This window comes from Vipera ursinii (genome assembly GCF_947247035.1).
Source record: "Vipera ursinii genome assembly, chromosome: 15".
Classification (NCBI taxonomy): domain Eukaryota; kingdom Metazoa; phylum Chordata; class Lepidosauria; order Squamata; family Viperidae; genus Vipera; species Vipera ursinii.
The window spans coordinates 5,112,531-5,130,897 of record NC_139528.1 but is presented as its reverse complement, the minus strand read 5'-3'; the positions used below and the strand labels follow the sequence as shown (position 1 = coordinate 5,130,897).

At 47.9% G+C, this 18,367-nt stretch overlaps 2 protein-coding genes across 2 annotated transcripts; both read left to right on the top strand.

The window, feature by feature from the left end:
* Positions 1-411: 411 nt before the first annotated feature.
* Positions 412-2,686, top strand: B4GAT1 (beta-1,4-glucuronyltransferase 1). The gene is made up of 2 exons (XM_083374136.1): positions 412-1,596; positions 2,033-2,686. The coding sequence occupies exons 1-2, from the start codon at positions 535-537 to the stop codon at positions 2,222-2,224; spliced, it is 1,254 nt and encodes a 417-aa protein (XP_083230262.1). The 5' UTR covers positions 412-534; the 3' UTR covers positions 2,225-2,686.
* Positions 2,687-4,731: 2,045 nt separating this feature from the next.
* Positions 4,732-17,894, top strand: BRMS1 (BRMS1 transcriptional repressor and anoikis regulator). Its single transcript, XM_083374441.1, is given in 12 exon segments — positions 4,732-4,843; positions 7,280-7,439; positions 8,523-8,594; positions 8,597-8,612; positions 9,672-9,799; positions 11,361-11,440; positions 12,242-12,338; positions 12,816-12,908; positions 13,960-14,024; positions 15,128-15,167; positions 16,159-16,297; positions 17,325-17,894. Coding segments are annotated over 11 exon segments (975 nt in total). The 5' UTR covers positions 4,732-4,843; positions 7,280-7,312; the 3' UTR covers positions 17,443-17,894.
* The last annotated feature ends 473 nt before the right edge of the window (positions 17,895-18,367 follow it).

Sequence of the window (18,367 nt, the reverse complement as noted above, 5' to 3'; positions counted from 1 at the left end):
TAGATAGATATATATTGCAAAAAGCTATTTCTTAATCCCGGTTTCCAGGAAATATATATATTGCAAAGCCTCTTTCGCGTCTCTCCCCGCCCCAATGCAAAAAAAATAAAGCAAAACACCCTCTAAAGGGGGGGGTGGATGTGAGCAAAGCCCACCCACTCCCTCCCACGCGCGCCCCGTGCAAAGACCGCGCAAGGCAACAGCGAGCCCGCGGGAGCTGCAAAAGGAAAGAGGGTGCGAGTGGTTGCTTTTTTTTTTTGGTGAGGGGGGGCCTGCAAAGGCTAGGCTTTTCTTGTTGCACTGCCTCCTCCTGCTGAGCAGGGGGCGCTGGAGGGAGCCTCATCGCTAACAAGCCCCCCCCTTCCACCCTCTTCCCCCCCCCCCCATTTCAGCTTGCAGCCAGCGCGAGGTTGGCATTGGGAAGCTCTGCTTGTGTCTTTGCTTCGTTTTGCAAAGAGGGAAAGGAAGGGGCGTCACGGGGAGAGCCAATGGGCCAAGCTTGAGCCCTGGCCTGCTGCCCACCCCTGCCCCTCCATGACCTGTTCCTGCTTCCAGGCGCTAATCTTGGCGCTGGGACTGGTGGCTGGCTTGCAACTGCTTTATTTGGCCCTGCTCTCCGGGTTGCATGGGCAGGAACAGCGTTCTCGCTACGCCCAGCTGTTCCAGACTCGCCATGCCTTGCCAAGCAACGGGCACAAGCAGAGGTTCAAGCCGGTGCTGGCCAGTGGAGGCACCCTGGACGCCAGCCGGCAGTACCGCATCTACCGGGACATGCTGCGGGCCTCTTGGGACGACCAGGACCGGCAGGACGTGGTGCTGGTCACCCACACCAGCCTGGGCAACCTTCACCATGCTCAGCAGCTGGTGGAGCGCTGGCGAGGACCAGTCTCGGTGGCCCTCTTTGCGCCAGGCTCTGACGACGTGCGCCAGGCCACGGCCATGGTGTACGCCTTAGCCGTCCTGTGTGCCCCTCTCCGGCAGTGGCTTCGCCTGCACCTGGTGTGTCCTGCCAACCAAATGGCATCCTTCCCCGAGCCGGACCAGGACGAGGGGGAATTTGCCCGCCTCCAGTCTTGCGGAGATGTTTTTGCCAAGCTGGCACAGCTAGGGGCCGGCCGGCGTAACTATGCCATGGATGTGGCCAATGCTTCGTACCCCAACAATCTTCTGCGTAACGTAGCCCGAGGGGCAGCCGGCGGGCACTGGGCGCTGGTGGTCGACATGGATATGGTGCCCAGCGAAGGTCTGCGGGAAGATTTCCTGGCCTTGCCTAAAGCCACTGACGAGGGGACGCCGCGGGTGTTTGTGGTGCCGGCGTTTGAGATCCGTCACACCCGCCGGATTCCGGCCAGCAAGACGGAACTGGTACAGCTGTATCAAGTGGGGGAGATCCGACCGTTTTACGAGGAATTATGCCCCCGGTGCCAGGCTCCCACTAATTTTTCCCACTGGTTGAACCTTCCCGTGGGGGGCGCCCTGCGTGTGGCCTATGAGGTGGCATGGCGAGACCCTTGGGAGCCCTTCTATGTGGGTGCTACTTCAGTGCCTCTGTACGATGAACGTTTCAAGCAGTACGGCTTTAACCGGATCAGTCAGGTAACCAAGCAAGGGGAAAAACCGGGAAACTGGGAGAATTCAATGTGGGGCAGTCCTCAGCTTATGACTACAACTAAACCCTAACTTCCATTGCCAAGGAAGGCGGGCATTAAGTGAATTGTGCCTGATTTTATGAGCTTATTTGCCACGGTTGCTAGGCGAATCGCTGCCATTGTTAAGAGTGAGGGCCAGTTGTAAATCACTTTTAAAGTACCGTTGTAACTTTGAACCGTCATTAAAGGAATGGTTGTAAGTCTAGGACTATCAGTATTTATTCATTCCCAAGATTTTCTCAGAATGTTTGTGCTAAAGTTATTGTTAAGGTTTTATCAATCATCCATATCTGTTTTTATGCTACCCCTTACAAGGTGACTCTGGAGATGCTGGTGATAAGACACCTTCATTAATCTCTTGGTTTCTTCTCTTTTCCTGGCAGGCCTGCGAACTCCACATTGCCGGCTACCATTTTGCAGTGCTCAGCAATGCCTTTTTGGTACATAAGGGATTCAAGGTGTCGGGTGAGTTCCATGCACAAAAGGATGCTGAGAACCAGCGCAACAAGATCCTTTTTCGACAATTCAAGCAGGAGCTGAAGAGCAAATACCCAGACTCGCCACGGAGATGTTGAAGTGCACTTTAATTTTGCAGAGAGCTTAAATTCAGCTACTTTGGACTTGGGAGTGGAGCTACAGAGAGGATGAGTACAATTATACATGTTTGCAGTATAATTGTATGAACAAGCTGTGGGTCATTTTTCAGTTACTGAAGACTGTGTCATTGATTTCATTTCTGCACTTCGTTAGTCAGTTTCTGACTGTTACTATGGGCTGACAGAATAACATAAAGATGGTGTGAGAACATGGTAAAGAGCTTTTAGTTTTGAACTCTGAGACATGAAATAGTAAAATGTTGACCATTGTGCAGCAAGATTTTTTTCTTTTGTGCCTGACCTTCTGCAACTGGTCACTTTAGTGTCTTGTTCTGCACAACGAGAAGGATTGCATAGGTCCTGGAAGAGAAGTGCTTAATTTATTTCTGTACCTTAAAATTACAAACCACCTGTTAATTAAAGTGAACAATTTGAAATCTGGGTTGGTCTGGTCCTGTGCATTTTCTACCGATCTGTATTTACAGAGCTTCCGGTGAACAATGTCAGCAACTGTTTTCTGTCCTTATTTATAATGAGTTTGTGCAATCTTCTTGCACAATGTATTATTTTGTTGTGTTGCATAGTCAAGCCAGATGTTTGGACTGGGTGTGGAATTTTTGTCCAGCTATTGAATCCTTCCCAAAGTCCTAGGAGATGCAAGATGTTGTTTGATGGTTTTAAAGGTATCACCACAGGGTGTAAGCTGCTCTAAATAAAACTGCCTTTTGCAGTTGACTGATAGGGATTTTGTCAGCACTGAAGGTGTTCAAGTGATGCTCCAGATGTTTTGGGGTTGCACCCAAGGCGTCTTTCACTAGTGAGGCTATTCTTGGCTTTCTTTTGCGACAGTCGTTTTATTTCTATTTGCAGGTCTTCGTTGCTTGGGATTATCTCCAGTTCTTCTTTTCTGCTTTCTCCAGATACTGCAGTGTTCACCATCCAGACTTTTTTTTTAATATCTTTCTTACCGATTCATCACATAGTGAGCCAGATATTTTGACTGGATTTGGCATTTTAATTCACCTATTGAGGCCTTCCTAAGGACCTGAGATAGGCAGATATTGTTGTTTAATAATATTAAAGGATGTAATTTGTTCCTAGCAAAGCTGGCTTTTGCAACTGACTGATCGTGAATTTGGCAATGGTGATGGTTTAGGCCAGGGGTAGGCAACCTTGGCTCTTTTACGACTCGTGGACTTCAACTCCCAGAATTCCCGAGCCAGCATGGCTCAGCTTGGAAACCTCTCTCTTTCCCCTCAGCATGATTGGCTCAGGAATTCTGGGAGTTGAAGTCCAGGAGTCATAAAAGAGCCAAGGTTGCCTACCCCTGGTTTAGGGTGGTGCTCCAGAAGTTTCAGGATTGCACCCATGTTGCCTATCACTATTGATCCTATCTTTGCTTTCTTTTGCCAGTTAGCGTTACTTTTACTATTAGATTTCTCTCTCCAGTCACCTCATGCATAGCCTCCAGGTTTATGCTGCTGTTATTTGGGGATTTTTTAAAAAAGGCATAGCGTCTGTAGCCATGGCAATACTGCACAGATATTTGGGAGTTCGTCCTTTTCCAAAAAGGCTCATATTTTAAGATTCGGAGGGGGTGGTGGAAATCCCTTTTTTTTTGTTGTTTAATTTTTGAGTTTTTCCTTCCCCATTTTACTATTTATTTTTCCTCCTTCCGTTCCCCAGGGTTCTATTTTCTCTGTTGTTATAGGGTCTTGCGGAAGAACAGGGTAGAACAACAGCTAATGACCCTCTTTTACCGGTCTACTATAGAGAGCGTCCTCTCGTATGGTATTGTGGTTTGGTATGCTGGTCTGACAGCCGCGGATAGGAAAGTATTACAGAGGGTAGTGAGCACAGCACAAGACATGGTGGGCTGTCCCCTGACACCACTGGATGACCTCGCCAGGCCCCGCTGCCTTGGAAGAGTGAGGAAAATACTCAGGGATGACTCACACCCTGGACGGTATCTCTTTACTCTCCTACCATCGGGTAGGAGATATAGGAGTATAGCCAGCCATACCAACAGGCTGAAAAACAGCTTTTATCCGTGGGCTGTTGGGCTTTTAAATGGGACATAATCTTATGCAGAATTGACTTGGGAGGCCGGTGTGTGGTGTAGTTGATTCACATGGTGTGGTGGGATGGAGGGTTTGTTGTCACTGTGTGTTGGGGGGAGAGAGCAGGCGGGGGGAGGCTCAGCTAATCTCAATGTACACATGTTGTACTTTGACAATAAAGGTTTATTATTATTATTATTATTATTATTATTATTATTAATTATTATTATTATTATTATTATTATTATTATTATTATTATTATTATTATTATTATTATTATTATTATTATTATTATTAATTATTATTATTATTATTTGCCTCTCTTTCCGCTTCCGGCTTCCCACAATGCCGTGCAAAAGAACCACAGAGAGGTGGCTCGAAGTACTGGGATCATAGAGATGTAGCCGCGCTTCCAACGGCCGGTATTATCAGCCGGTCGGATTGGTTAAGGAGAGTGGGCGGGGCCGGCCGAGGACCACTTCCGATTGCGGAAGGGAACCCGAGCGGCGTCTACGCTTTGCGCGGCTCCTCCCCCAGGTAATGAAGGGGACTCTAGACGCTTTTCCCAGCACACCCCACACCCCCCTTTTTTCTGGGTGTTTGTTGGTCCCGCCCATGCCAACCTTATGCATTTGGGCGAGCGGCGGGGCGACTGTGGATTAGACCACTAACCGGGTTGGGGGGGGCGTACACATTTGTGTGTCGCTGCTTTTGTATGAACGTACGTGCGCATCTACGTAGGATTGGCTTCTGCTGGCTGCGTTCCCTGTTGAAGGGCGTATCGTAGGGGGAGGAAGTTCCTCGACGTATTTCTTGATTTTTCCTTTTTAACTTCTTTTAACCCCCCCCCTTTCAAAGAATTGGTAATCTGTTCCCCCATCACATTAATAGGGGAGCATGGTTGAGTCCATTGCATTATGGGGGGGGAGAGGATGGAGGGTGCAATATAATATTTATGTTTATGCGAAAACATTTATAGTCTCTTTATGGGGCTGATTGGTCAGCAGTCCACAACAATGGTAAATGTGTTAAAAAGTAGCCAAGTATGACAATTGAAAAGCATCTGGGGGGGGTGTAGCTTAAAACCTGCAACAGTAAGCCAGCTATTTAAAATACCCTTTGGCCAATATCATTTGCAAAATGTCATCTTTTTAGCTTTTTATATATTGTTTTAATTGTTGGGCTTAATTAATTTAATTTATTTTAATTTTATATTAGCTTTATATTGTATTTTATGCTGCCCTGTAAACCGCCCTGAGTCCTTCGGGAATAGGGCGGTATAAAAATCTAAATAAATAAATAAATCTTACAGATGAAAAGTTTTTTTTTTTTAGGGAGCAGATGATGGTCAGTCAATGAGGTCTGAAGGCTCATGAACAAGTCTGAACGCCTGGGATGGTCATGGGACTACAGTTCCCATCAGCATGGTTGGGTATGATGGGAGTTGTAGCTCATGTGTGGGGCACCATGCCGGGAACAAGGCCCAGGCGTAAGCTTCAAAAAGGCCCTTTTCTTAGCCTCAAAGGACCATCCTTATTGGGAGCCCCAAAAACTCAGTTGTCATGGAATGGCCAAGACCTTGACTTAACAACCATTCATTTAGTGACTGTTCAAAATCACTATGGCACCGAAAAAAGTGAATTGTGAGCATTTTTCACACTTACAACCATTGCAGCCAATAGTCACGTGGTCTTAATTCAGGCGCTTGGCAACTGGCTCTTATTTATGACAGTCATTATCACTACAGTTATTGGGGTTAGTAACATGGTTGTTCAGTGAATCTGGCTTCCCCATTGATTTTGCTTCTCGGAAGGTCACAAAAGGGGATCACATGACCCAGGGAGACACTGCAACCGTCATAAATATGAACGAGTTTGATAAGTTTTTGAATTTTGGATCACATGTCCATTGGGGATGCTGCAACAGTTGTAAATGTAAAAAACAGTCATACTCACTTTTTTCGCTGCTGTTGTTAACATTGAACAGTCTCCAAACGAACTGTCGTAAGTCGAGGACCAAGTGCAGTTGAGTAGAGGTACTTGATTTAAAATTTAAAATGTCCAGAAGGAACCAATGCTTAGAAATCATTATTCAGAATCAGAATAGAGTTGGAAGGGTCCTTGGAGGTCTTGTAGTCCAGCCCCTTGGACAAGCAGGAGATCCTATACCATTTCAGACAAGTGACTGTCCAGTCTCTTCTTCTTAAAAGCTTCCAGTGATGGAGGGCCCACAACTTCTGGTGGCAAGCTGTCCCACTGGTTAATTGTTCTCACTGTTAGGAAATTCCTCCTTAATTCCAGGTTGCTTCTCTCCTTGATTCGTTTCCAATCCATTGCTTCTTCTTCTGCCTTCTGGTGCTTGGGAAAATAGGTTGACCCCCCCTCTTCTTTGGGGCAGCCCCTCAAATACTGAAATGCTGCTATCATGTCCTAGCCAAACCCAAATCCTGCAACCGTTTTTCATATGTTTTAGTCACAATTCCTGGCTGACGAATTCTGGGAGTTGAAGTCCACGAGTCATAAAAGGGCCATGTTTGAAGACCACCTAACTTAATGAATGTTTTAATGTATTTTTTTTTTATATTTATTATGATGTAAGCTGTCTAGAATTGTTTGAAACGAGATGGGCAGCAGATATACATTTTAATAAGTAAGTCCCGAAGATGCTTTTTCACGAGCAACTGGACTTTTTTGTTTTTCCTTTGAAGACATTTCGCTTCTCATCCAAGAAGCTTCTTCAGCTCTGACTGGATGGTGGGGAAGTCAGAGCTGAGGATGCTTCTTGGAGTGGAAGCGAAATATCTTCAAAGGAAAAAAGAAGAAAGTCCATCTGCCTCGCGAAAAAAAGCATCTTTGGGAAAACCAGGACCTGGATGACTGAGAATCTCCATAGACATTAAGTAAGTAAGTCAATACATAAATAAACCACTGCAGAAAAAAAAGATGGTTAACAATTGCCCACTTTTCCTTCAAGTTGGGGGTCTTGACATCGGTCATCGCCACCACCATGCCTGTTCAGCCTCTGCCGAAAGAGATGGAAGGGGAAGGCGATTCGGCCACAGAAATGAACGGCGAGGAAGAGAGCGAGGATGAACGCAGTGCCAGCCAGTCGGAATCCGAAGAGGAGAGTTCAGGTAAACTTCAGGAGAGGGAATTTGAGTTTTTGTGCTACTAAAATGCAGCCCGGAGTCTTAAATGAAACTTAATGGTTGGCTTAACTCTACAGCAGGGGTGTCCAACCTTGTCAACTTTAAGATCTGTGGACTTCAACTCCCAGAATGCCCCAGCCAGCCAGCCATGGAGAACTATAAAAAGGTAAAGGTTCCCCCGCACATGCGTGCTAGTCGTTTCCGACTCTAGGGGCCGGTGCTCATCTCCGTTTCAAAGCCGAAGAGCCAGCGCTTGTCCGAGGATGTCTCCGTGGTCATGTGGCTGGCATGACTAGACGCCAAAGGCGCACGGAACGCTGTTACCTTCCCACCGGAGTGGTTCCTATTTTTCTACTTGCGTTTTTACGTGCTTTCGAACTGCTAGGTTGGCAGAAGCTGGGACAAGTAACAGGCGCTCACTCTGCTACGCGGCACTCGGGATTCGACCCGCCAAACTGCCGACCTTCTGATCGACAAGCTTAGCGTCCTAACCCACTGAGCCACCGCATCCCTTATGGAGAACTATACAGAACTAAAAACCAACTAATCCGAGCCAATGTATAATGCGGTGTTTCTCAACCTCAGGCTGGCTGGGGCATTCTGGGAGTTGATGCCCACCCATCTTAAAGCATGCTGACTGGAGAATTCTGGGAGTTGAAGTCCACAGGTCTTAAAGTTCCCAAGGTTGGAAACTCCTGTTTTACAGGCTGAATTTAGTTCGTTTTACACGCCATATGCTGTCGGGCATATCACGGTAGAATTCTGTGCATCGTAGTTCCTTCATTCTGCCTGCTACGGTTTAATTCCGCAGATCGTGGTTTAGTTCCTTCTGCAAATCATAACCTTTCCTTCATTCCGCGGTTCCGTTAATTTTGCGTTTTACAACATGGTTCATTTTGCCTGTCCTAAAGTAAATTCTGCCTAATACGAAAAAGTCGGTCAAGAATTTTGGACAAGACGGTCCAAAATTCAGAAGCCCTGAAATAAATCCTATTTTATCCAGGGATTTTGTGGGTCGGTTTTTGAATTGAATCCAAATTGTCCATTTTTCCCCCCTCCCCCCCACAGAGATGAACGATGAAGACTACGAACGGCGCCGGGCAGAATGCGTGGATGAAATGCTAGATCTGGAGAAGCAGTTTTCGAAATCAAAGAAAAGTGGGTTATTTTTCTTTCTCCATCTGTTGTCTTGTGTCTGGGTTTTTTTTAAAAAAATATGTGCTGGCGTCCAGTCAGTCCTTGACTTACGACAATTTGTTGAACCATGGTCCAGAATTACAAAGAAAGAGAGTCCTTGACATACAATCACAATTCAGGCCAGAATTGCCTACCCCTGCCCTACACCTATGTTTCTCAACCTTGGCAACTTTCAGACGAGTGGACTACAACTCCCAGAATTCCTGAGCCAGCCATGCTGACGGGAAAGGGAGGGATTTCCAAGCGGAGCCATGCGGGCTCAGGAATTCTGGGAGTTGAAGTCCACGAGTCATGAAGGGGCCATAGTTCCCCCACGCTGGCTCAGGAATTCTGGGAGTTGAAGTCCACGAGTCAGGAAGGGGCCATAGTTCCCCCACGCTGGCTCAGGAATTCTGGGAGTTGAAGTCCACGAGTCAGGAAGGGGCCATAGTTCCCCCACGCTGGCTCAGGAATTCTGGGAGTTGAAGTCCACGAGTCATGAAGGGGCCATAGTTCCCCCACGCTGGCTCAGGAATTCAGGGAGTTGAAGTCCATGAGTCAGGAAGGGGTTATATTTCCCCCATGCTGGCTGAGGAATTCTGGGAGTTGAAGTCCACGAGTCATGAAGGGGCCATAGTTCCCCCATGCTGGCTGAGGAATTCTGGGAGTTGAAGTCCACGAGTCATGAAGGGGCCATAGTTCCCCCACGCTGGCTCAGGAATTCTGGGAGTTGAAGTCCATGAGTCAGGAAGGGGTTATAGTTCCCCCATGCTGGCTGAGGAATTCTGGGAGTTGAAGTCCATGAGTCAGGAAGGGGCCATAGTTCCCCCATGCTGGCTGAGGAATTCTGGGAGTTGAAGTCCATGAGTCATGAAGGAGCCATAGTTCCCCCACGCTGGCTCAGGAATGCTGGGAGTGGAAGTCCACGAGTCATAAAAGAGCCGAGGTTGCCTACCCCTGGTGTAGGGAAATGCATTTTTTTTGTTTAGTTTTGAGCTCCATCTCTTTCTTCCCGGTGAATTAGCGGTGCCTCTTTTTCAGGCTTTTTAAGGAGCGTCTGAATCAGGTGAAGGCAAAGCTGGAAGACGTGATGTCGGGAAAAGCCGCCGAATACCTCGATCCCCTGGCTGTTTTGCAGAATCACATGCAGATCCAGATCGAAGTGGCTGGTAAAGTTTTGTGGCCCACAAGCCACGTGGGGTGAGGGTGGGGTGTATTTGAGGCAGGAGACTGACCTTGGAACTGCCAGGATGGGGAGAGTTTTGAATGAGCTGAAAACAACCACCGAAATTTCCATATTTCCCATCGCAGTTAGATTCTTAGTCTAAGTCTTCAAGCCTGAAATTTCCTAGTGGTCTCTTTTTTTCCTAATGCACTTTAAAAAAAAAAGCTTATTCACAATCTTCTAGCAGTTGCCATCTAGCTCGGCAAGTCATATAAAGATCCTTTTGAAGTGACTAGGTGATCACTCTGCTGTAGATTATTATTATTTTTTTGGACATAATTTCCTACTTCAGCTGTGGGATCTCTGGAGGGTCTCTAACCCAAGCACTATTGTGACTTTGTATGGTTTCACAGCTGATAAAAGTATAGCGAGGATAACATTATTTAAGAAAGGAATGGTTTTTGTTGTTGTTCTTGTTGTTCAGCAAGAGATAAGTACAGCGTCCTCTCTCTTCAAGTTCCAGAAACCTGGTAAAATCCAGGTTGGGTTGCAAGCTTTCAGATGGGTTGGGTTCACCTCCCAGAATTCCCTAGTCAACGGGCTTTGAGACTCCTAGAGGTCCAGGGCCAGCAAGCGTGTAAGATGGATGGAATTTCACTCCCAGAATTTCCAAGGCTTTAAAGGGGTGGGGGTTCAACTCCCAGGATTCCCCAGCCAGCGTGCTGTTCTGTTCCAGCCTACGACCAGCCCTGTTGGAATGTCAGGGACAACCCCTTTTTTATAAACAATAGGCTGGAACTAATCCAACCAAATTTATTTGCAAAAGCTAAACAGTTCAAACAAAAGTTAAACAAATACAGACCAAGACTTTTTATCAGAAGCTCTTCAAACGGTTGCCTTCAGCAACCAGCACCTCCCACACATTCCCACAGTCTCAAGGCGTGGCTTCTCATTGCCTTCTCCCGAGTTGCCTCATTGTTTTCCTCTGCTCAGTTCTGCTAGATTGCCTCCTGCTCCTAGCGTCCCTGAACAGAGCCAGCTGTGGATCGTCTTCTTCCAATACCTCGTACTCACACGGCTGAGTCTGATGAGGAACAAGACGGGAGGGGCCAGGCTGAGAGTCCTGCAGTGCATCAGAACCTTCCTCTGACACCAAAGGCTCTCCAAACCCCTCCTCCTCCTCCTCCTCCTCTTCAGAATTGTCCGACTCAGCTGCCGAATCTGCAGGCTGACGCTGAATCACAACACGTGCTTAAAGACAGGTGGACTTCAGACAAATAGTTATCCAATCTCTTTTTTAAAAAATTCCAGTGCTGGAGCGTTCAGCATTCTTAAAAGAGATCCTGACCGTAATCCGTAATCCGTAATCCGTAATCCATTCCTTTTCTTTACCCACTTGCTTATGTATTTGAAAACCCCTCTTTAATAATGGCTTTTAAGAAAGAATAAGGCAGAAGCTTGGGTGGGATCTGTGGAGGAGGGAACAACACCCCCCCCCCACACACACACTCCAAATTCACTTTCCGCTGACTCCAAATATTTACACTTTTTTCCCTCCCCCCCAGGAATATATAGAGGTTTGTGCCTGGAAGTCATCAAGCACCGACATGGGTGTGAGCTGCAAGGAGCTCAACAACATCTGGAGGTTAGAAGACCCCCCCCTCACCCAAACTTTTCATTTACCACCACCTCCCATTCTCAAGAAAGTGGGAAGGGGGCATTGATTAATGCAGCCCCATTGCCACATACAGGTAGTTCTCCACTTAAGGCCACAATTGAGCCTGAATTGCCTGTTGTTAAGTGAGTTTCGTTACGGTGGCTTTGGGTGTTGGCCGTCCGCAGGATCCATCCAGGCTTAATTTTGGGGCCTGGCCACGAAGAAAGAAAAGGAGGCAGGATAGTTTCTATGTTGTCTCTTACCTCAGGGGTAGGAAACCTTGGTTCTTTCAATGACTCGTGGACTTCAAGAACCAGAATTCCTGACTGGACTCAGGAATTCTGGGAGTTGAAGTCCACGAGTCACAAAAGAGCCCAGGTTGCCTACCCCTGGCCTATGCACTAAACCAGGGGTCTTCAAACTTAGCCCCCTCATGATTTGTGGACTTCAACTCCCAGAATTCCTGAGCCAGCCATGCTGAGGAGAAAGAGATAGGTTTCCATGCTGAGCCATGCTGGCTCAGGAATTCTGGGAGTTGAAGTCCACGAGTCACAAAAGAGCCAAGGTTGCCTACCCCTGGCCTATGCACTAAACCAGGGGTCTTCAAACTTAGTCCCCTCATGATTTGTGGACTTCAACTCCCAGAATTCCTGACCCAGCCATGCTGAGGGGAAAGGGAGAGGTTTCCAAGCTGAGCCAGGCTGGCTCAGGAATTCTGGGAGTTGAAGTCCACCAGTCACAAAAGAGCCCAGGTTGCCTTACCCCTGCTCCATCTGCTTCTCCTTTAAGAGCGAGAAAATGCTGCTTTTCGACAGCCTTGAGGAACGTCTGCTGGAACGCATACAGCGTTTGGAGGATGACCGACACAGCGTGGGACTCACGTCCGGTCAGTTCCCCCATGCGATCCCTTTGAGCAAAAAAAAAAAAAAAGGAGCAGAATTCGATTTCGGAGACTCCGGTTTAATGGGTGGACTGTCTTGAACCTAGTTGAAATAGCATAGAGCCGGAAGGGAGCTTGGAGGTCTTCTAGTCCAGCCCCCCGCTCAAGCAGGAGAACCTCTACTGTCTCAGACAAGTGAGTGTCTAGTCTCTCCTTAACCACCTCCGGTGATGGCAAGCTGGTGGCAAGCTGTTCCACTGGTTAATTGTCCTCACTGTCAGGAAGTTTCTCCTTAATTCCAGGTGGCTTCTCTCTTTGATCAGCTTTTAGAGAGCCCTTGAGGCCACTTGGAGGTTTTACCTGCGTCCTCAGGGTCACCTGAGTGGTGCGAATGGGTGCGGAGCCTTCTTGGAACTGCTGGCCAGACGAGCAATTTTACTTTTACCTGGAAGGTCTGTTTCTCTCTCTCTCTCTCTTTCTTAGAGTGGTGGGACGGCAAACTTCGGCCCAAACACAGCTCCAAGGAGTGGGATTCTCTCTGGCCCAGCAAGAGGAAGAAACCGCCGCTGGTGTCTGATATCCTTTTTTGCGCCGTTCCTTCCGGAAGCGACAAATCGATTCTCTAAACTTGAAGCCTCCGCTTGGCCAGGGAGCTTTGGTTGGTCCTTCTGCAAAAGAGAGCTTGGCCTAGTGGTTAAAGGGCTGGCTTAGAAACCAGGAGCCTGGAACGTCTAGTCCCGTCTTAGTCATGAAAACCAGCTGGGTGACGGTTCTGGTCAGTTGCCAGAAGATTGTGACTTCTAGTCCAGCCTTAGGCATGAAATCCGGCTGGGTGACTTTGGGCCAGTCACCAGGAGACACTTGAGTTCTAATCCCGCCATAGCCACGAAAGCCAGCTGGGTGACTGGGCTAATCAGCAGGAGACTGGGAATTCTAGTCCTGCCTTAGGCATGGAAACCAATTGGGTGACTTTGGGCTGATCACCAGGAGATGTTGAGTTCTAGTTCTGCCTTAGGCATGAAAACCAATTGGTTGGCTGTGGGCCAATTTCTAGGAGAAAGTGTGTTCTAGTCCTGCGTTGGTCAAGGAAGCTAACTGGGTCAATCACCAGGAGACAGTGAGTTCTAGTCCTGCCTTAGTCATGGAAGCTAACGGAGTCAATCACCAGGAGATGGTGAGTTCTAGCCCTGCCTTAGTCATGGAAGCTAACTGGATCAATCACTAGGAGACGGTGAGTTCTAGTCCCGCCTTAGTCATGGAAGCTAACTGGGTCAATCACCAGGAGACGGTGAGTTCTAGTCCCGCCTTAGTCATGGAAGCTAACTGGGTCAATCACCAGGAGACGGTGAGTTCTAGTGCCCCCTTAGGCAGGTAAAGCTAACTGGGTGGCTTTGGGCCAGTCCTCCTCTCTCAGCCCAACCTAGCTCACAGGGCAGTTACTGTAGGGAAAATAGGAGGATGAAGGAGTATTAAGTACCTTGGCCGCTTTGAGTTACTTAAGGGAGTAATAAAGGCGAGATCAGAAACTTCTAATAAAGAAATAGTACAGAAAACAAACTATCTGGGCAGGTTGGCTGGGGTCTGCAGTGTCTGCGTTCCCGATTCCTCCTTAATGGCTCCGTCCCACGCCCGTACATCGTTTACATGCTGCACGATATCGACATTATGGAAGATTGGACGGCCATCAAAAAGGTCAGAGGGCAAGGGGACCGTTGGAGGAAGGCAAGCCTGAAGTGCAATTTTAAAGCAGGGGTGGGGAATGAATGTTCCCAAGTCGTCACGAGAACCTGGAAGTGTTGTGGAGTCCGGAACCAAAAAGGCACTGGATTTGCATAGGCACACATGCGACCACATACGTAAATTGGAAAAACATTTAACAGTCGCCTTCAAAATGAATAGAATGGAATGGAATAAAATAGAATATAGAATAAGAATAGAATAGAATAGAACAGAACAGAAAATGGGTGAAAATGGAACAGAATAGAAATACGGAATGGAATGGAATGGAATGGAATGGAATGGAATGGAATGGAATGGAATGGAATGGAATGGAATGGAATGGAATGGAATGGAATGGAATGGAATGGAATAGAATAGAAAATATGGAATGGAATGGAATAGAATAGAAAATATGGAATGGAATGGAATAGAATAGAACAGAACAGAAAATGGGTGAGAATGGAATGGAATGGAATAGAAATATGGAATGGAATAGAATAGAAGCTGGAAGGGACCTTGGAGGTCTTCTAGTCCAGCCCCCTGCTCAAGCAGAATAAACTATACCCGTGGTGGTGAACCTATGGCACGCATGCTACAGGTGACACACACAGCTCTTTCTGTTGGCACGCACGCCATCGCCCCATTCATAGGCCTTCAGCTGGGTTTTATAAAACCTTTTCGCTTTAGGCCTCCGCTGCTGTGTGGAAAACAAAAATAGCGATGTCCATTTTGCTCTATGAGTTCATGGTGACCTAACCCTAAGTGGACTTTTCCTCCAATGGGATGTTCCCATGTATTTTACCAGGAAACATAGATAGGGCAGGCTAGAAAAGTTAGTGTCCTCCTAACCATACCCAATCACTCCAAATTTGTTGGCAATGTCCATTTTTGCTCTCCGAGTTCATGGTGCCTGGCTAAGGAATTCTGTGAGTTGAAGTCCACAAGTCATCAAAGGGCCAGGTTTGAAGAACCCTGGTCTGTGCTATAGAAGCAACATGGCTGGAGGTTGTAGAGCAGATTAACAGTCCCGTGGGGCAGGACTTTTCATTCCTTGTCGTCTTGTTCTCCTTCCCTAGGCAAAAGCTGCTGTGTCGCCTCCCAAAAGGAAGCTTGAAGGCAAGTAACTTGGTTTCTTTGCATAACTGGGATCGCCCTCCGTATTTCCCTAAAATTTCGGACTGGAGCCCAGTGCCTGGAGGGCTTGTTCAAAGGCAAGAAGGACCCCCATACTTGCACCCTTGCGGCAGGGAAGGAGAAACGGTACCTCCGATTGAGGCCGAACTACAAGTGCCAGAACCCTTTGCAAAGCCAACCATGTAGGCTGAATTGGAGGGCACCATTGCATGCTTGGAACATTGTCACTTAGCCAGTGACAATGTTATGTTATGTTAAATGCTTGTTAACTATTTAGATTACCTTGCTAGGTATATATATAAAGGTAAAGGTTCCCCCACACACGCGTGCTAGTCGTTTCCGACTCTAGGGGCCGGTGCTCATCTCTGTTTCAAAGCCGAAGAGCCAGCGCTTGTCCGAGGACGTCTCCGTGGTCATGTGGCCGGCATGACTAGACGCCAAAGGCGCACGGAACACTGTTACCTTCCCACCGTAGCGGTCCCTATTTTTCTACTTGCATTTTTACGTGCTTTCGAACTGCTAGGTTGGCAGCAGCTGGGATACACACACACACACACACACACACACACACACACACCCCTACCTACCTACCTACCTGGGTTTGCTGGGCTGACTTTTGACTAATTCTAAGCTGTAATAGATGGATTTGTGCATTATTCTCTAAGACAGGGTTTCTCAACCTTGTGAACGTTAAGCTGGGTGGGCTTGCAACTCCCAGAATTCCCCAGCCAGCGTGCTTTTAAGATCTCTGGACGTCAACTCCCAGAATTCCCCAGCCAGCGTGCTTTACGATGTTCCCCCCACCCCTCCAGTCGCTTCCGAGCACTCGCCTGCCTCTTATTGAACCATTCTCTTGGGCTTGGGTTATTGCCCTGTTTCCCACGGTCCTTCGTTCCGACAGGCCAATTACCTCTCTTCTCCAACCTCCAACGGCCCTAAGCCTCCTCTTTGCCCGCTCCTCTCCTTCCTCCAGGCCCGCTGAAGGCTGAGCAGCTGTCTTCCCCAACCCTCTTTGCCGCCCACTGTGAGGACGGCCGCCTGCATTACGAGGGCGAGGTCTACGTCAAAGGAGAAAGCCTCTTCTTGCAAGTGGGAGACGAGACCCCTGTCCAGTGAGTTGCAAAGACGGGTGTGTGTGTGGGGGGGGGGGCAGCTTTGGCGAGATCAGCCAGCTGTGCCTGGTGGGGTTCAGCTATCTGAAGGATGGGGGCGGGGAGGGGTGGGGCGGGGTGGGGGGAAGCTTGTCCACCCACCTGCAGATCTTTCAAGTCTGGTCTGACCAGGATGGATCAAATAGGAGGCCAGAGCGACTAGAGACCTTTTCCCGAACCCCAAAGGTCAGCCTTGAACCCGTAGCCCTGCGCAGAAGAGGCTCCCATTTTATAAACCCAGCCTTCCCTCCAATGGTAGGGACTTTGGGGACACCTCCGGTGAGCAGAAAGTTAATTACTTAGTAAGTTTAGAATCTGTAAGAGTGTTGAGTTGGGGAGGGGCTATGAAAGAAAAGAAAAGAAGGGAGGGAGGGAAGAAGGAAGGAAGGAAGGAAGGAAAAGAAAAAGAAAAAAGACAGAAAGGAAAGAAAGAGAAAGACGGAAAGAAAGAGGTAGGGAAGGAAGGGAAAGAGAGAAAGAGAAAGGAAAGAAAAAGAAAAAGAGGGGAGGAAGGGAAAGAGAGACAAAGAGAGAAGGAAGGTAGTAAAGAAAGAGAGAAAGGAAAGAAAAAGAAAAGAAAAAGAGACGAGGTAGGGAAGGTAGGGAAGAAAGAGAGAGAAAGGAAAGAAAAAAAAGAGGCAAGGAAGGGAAAGAAAGAAAGGTAGGGAAGGAAGGAAGGAAGGAAGAGAGAAAAAAAGAAGAGAGGGAACGAAAAGAAAGAAAAGAAAGTAACTTTAAAAACTGCAGTGATTCGCTCAACAAAAGCAAGCAAGGAAGGTCGCAAAACGGGGCAAAAGCCACACGTGAACAACCGCCTGGCTTAGCCACGGAAATCGTGGGCTCAGGTCGTAAGCCGAGGACTCCTTCCGCTTGGGCGGAATTGACAGGGCCCTTAAATCCACTCTAAACGGAGAAATAAACACCCCCCCCTCGTTTCTTCCTTCCGTCTCTCTCCCCCCCCCCCTTCCCAACCGTGTCTCGATCCCAGGGCTGTGATCACCGCCGTCAGCAGCGGGGAAGTTTGGCTGTGCCGGGAAGACGCTAGCAAAACCAAGATCTACGTTTCCCAGCTGCAGAAAGGCAAATATTCCGTCCACAAGGCTTAGAGAGTATCCTGCGCGGTGGCGGTGGTGGTGGTGGGAAAAGCCCGGGGGGGGGGGCTTCGGTAGCCCACCCCTTCCCAAAATCACCCCGGACTTTTTTTTTTTCCCCTGGAAACGGAAAAGAGCCTTGCTCGCAAGCAAGCGGCTTCCCTCCCCCGAGGTGACACACACACCACACACCACACACCACACACCACACACACACACACAGAGAGACCACCCAGCATCGTGGAACCGGATTGACAGTAGACAATTCTGAAGTGTTTTGTGTTGTCGGCGTCGTTTTTCCTGCGTTTTTAAGGGCCGCTTCCTCAACTTTAAAAAAAACAAACTTAAAACTTAAAAAAATGGACTTTAAAAAAAAAAAAAAGGAAAAAGGGAAACCGGTTATTGGGGTGGAAGAAATAACCGGCTAGCCGAAATGGGCCAATAAAAGCACCAAAGTTTTAACTGTTTTCTGTATTCCGGGCTTTTTAATTATGCAGTAGAGGGAATTCTCCACGTGCCACCGTTGGGTTTTAGTGGCCGAAGTTAAGGACGAGGCTGAAAGAACTGATTTATTCAGAGCAACCCCACGGTACGGGATCAGATTTCGGGCGCTCGGCAAATCGGTATGCACGGGATAGAGGTGGTGCGAAACCACACACACACACACACACACACACACACACACACACAGAGACACGGGTTCCACGGAAAAATTAGGAAAAATGTTTTCCCTTTCTTAGAAATCTCATGTTTCACGAAAGGCCCACGCTTCCAAGCCAATTCGTATCCCGGAATTACTGTACTTTTAATCTTTCTTTTTTGTTTGGGGGGGGGGGTTTCTGCTTCTAAAGGAAACAAGTCAACCCACACGTATTCGGATAGGGTCCCGTTTGCCGTAGCTTTGAATATAAACGGGAAGCACGGTGGATTGTTGTAAGCC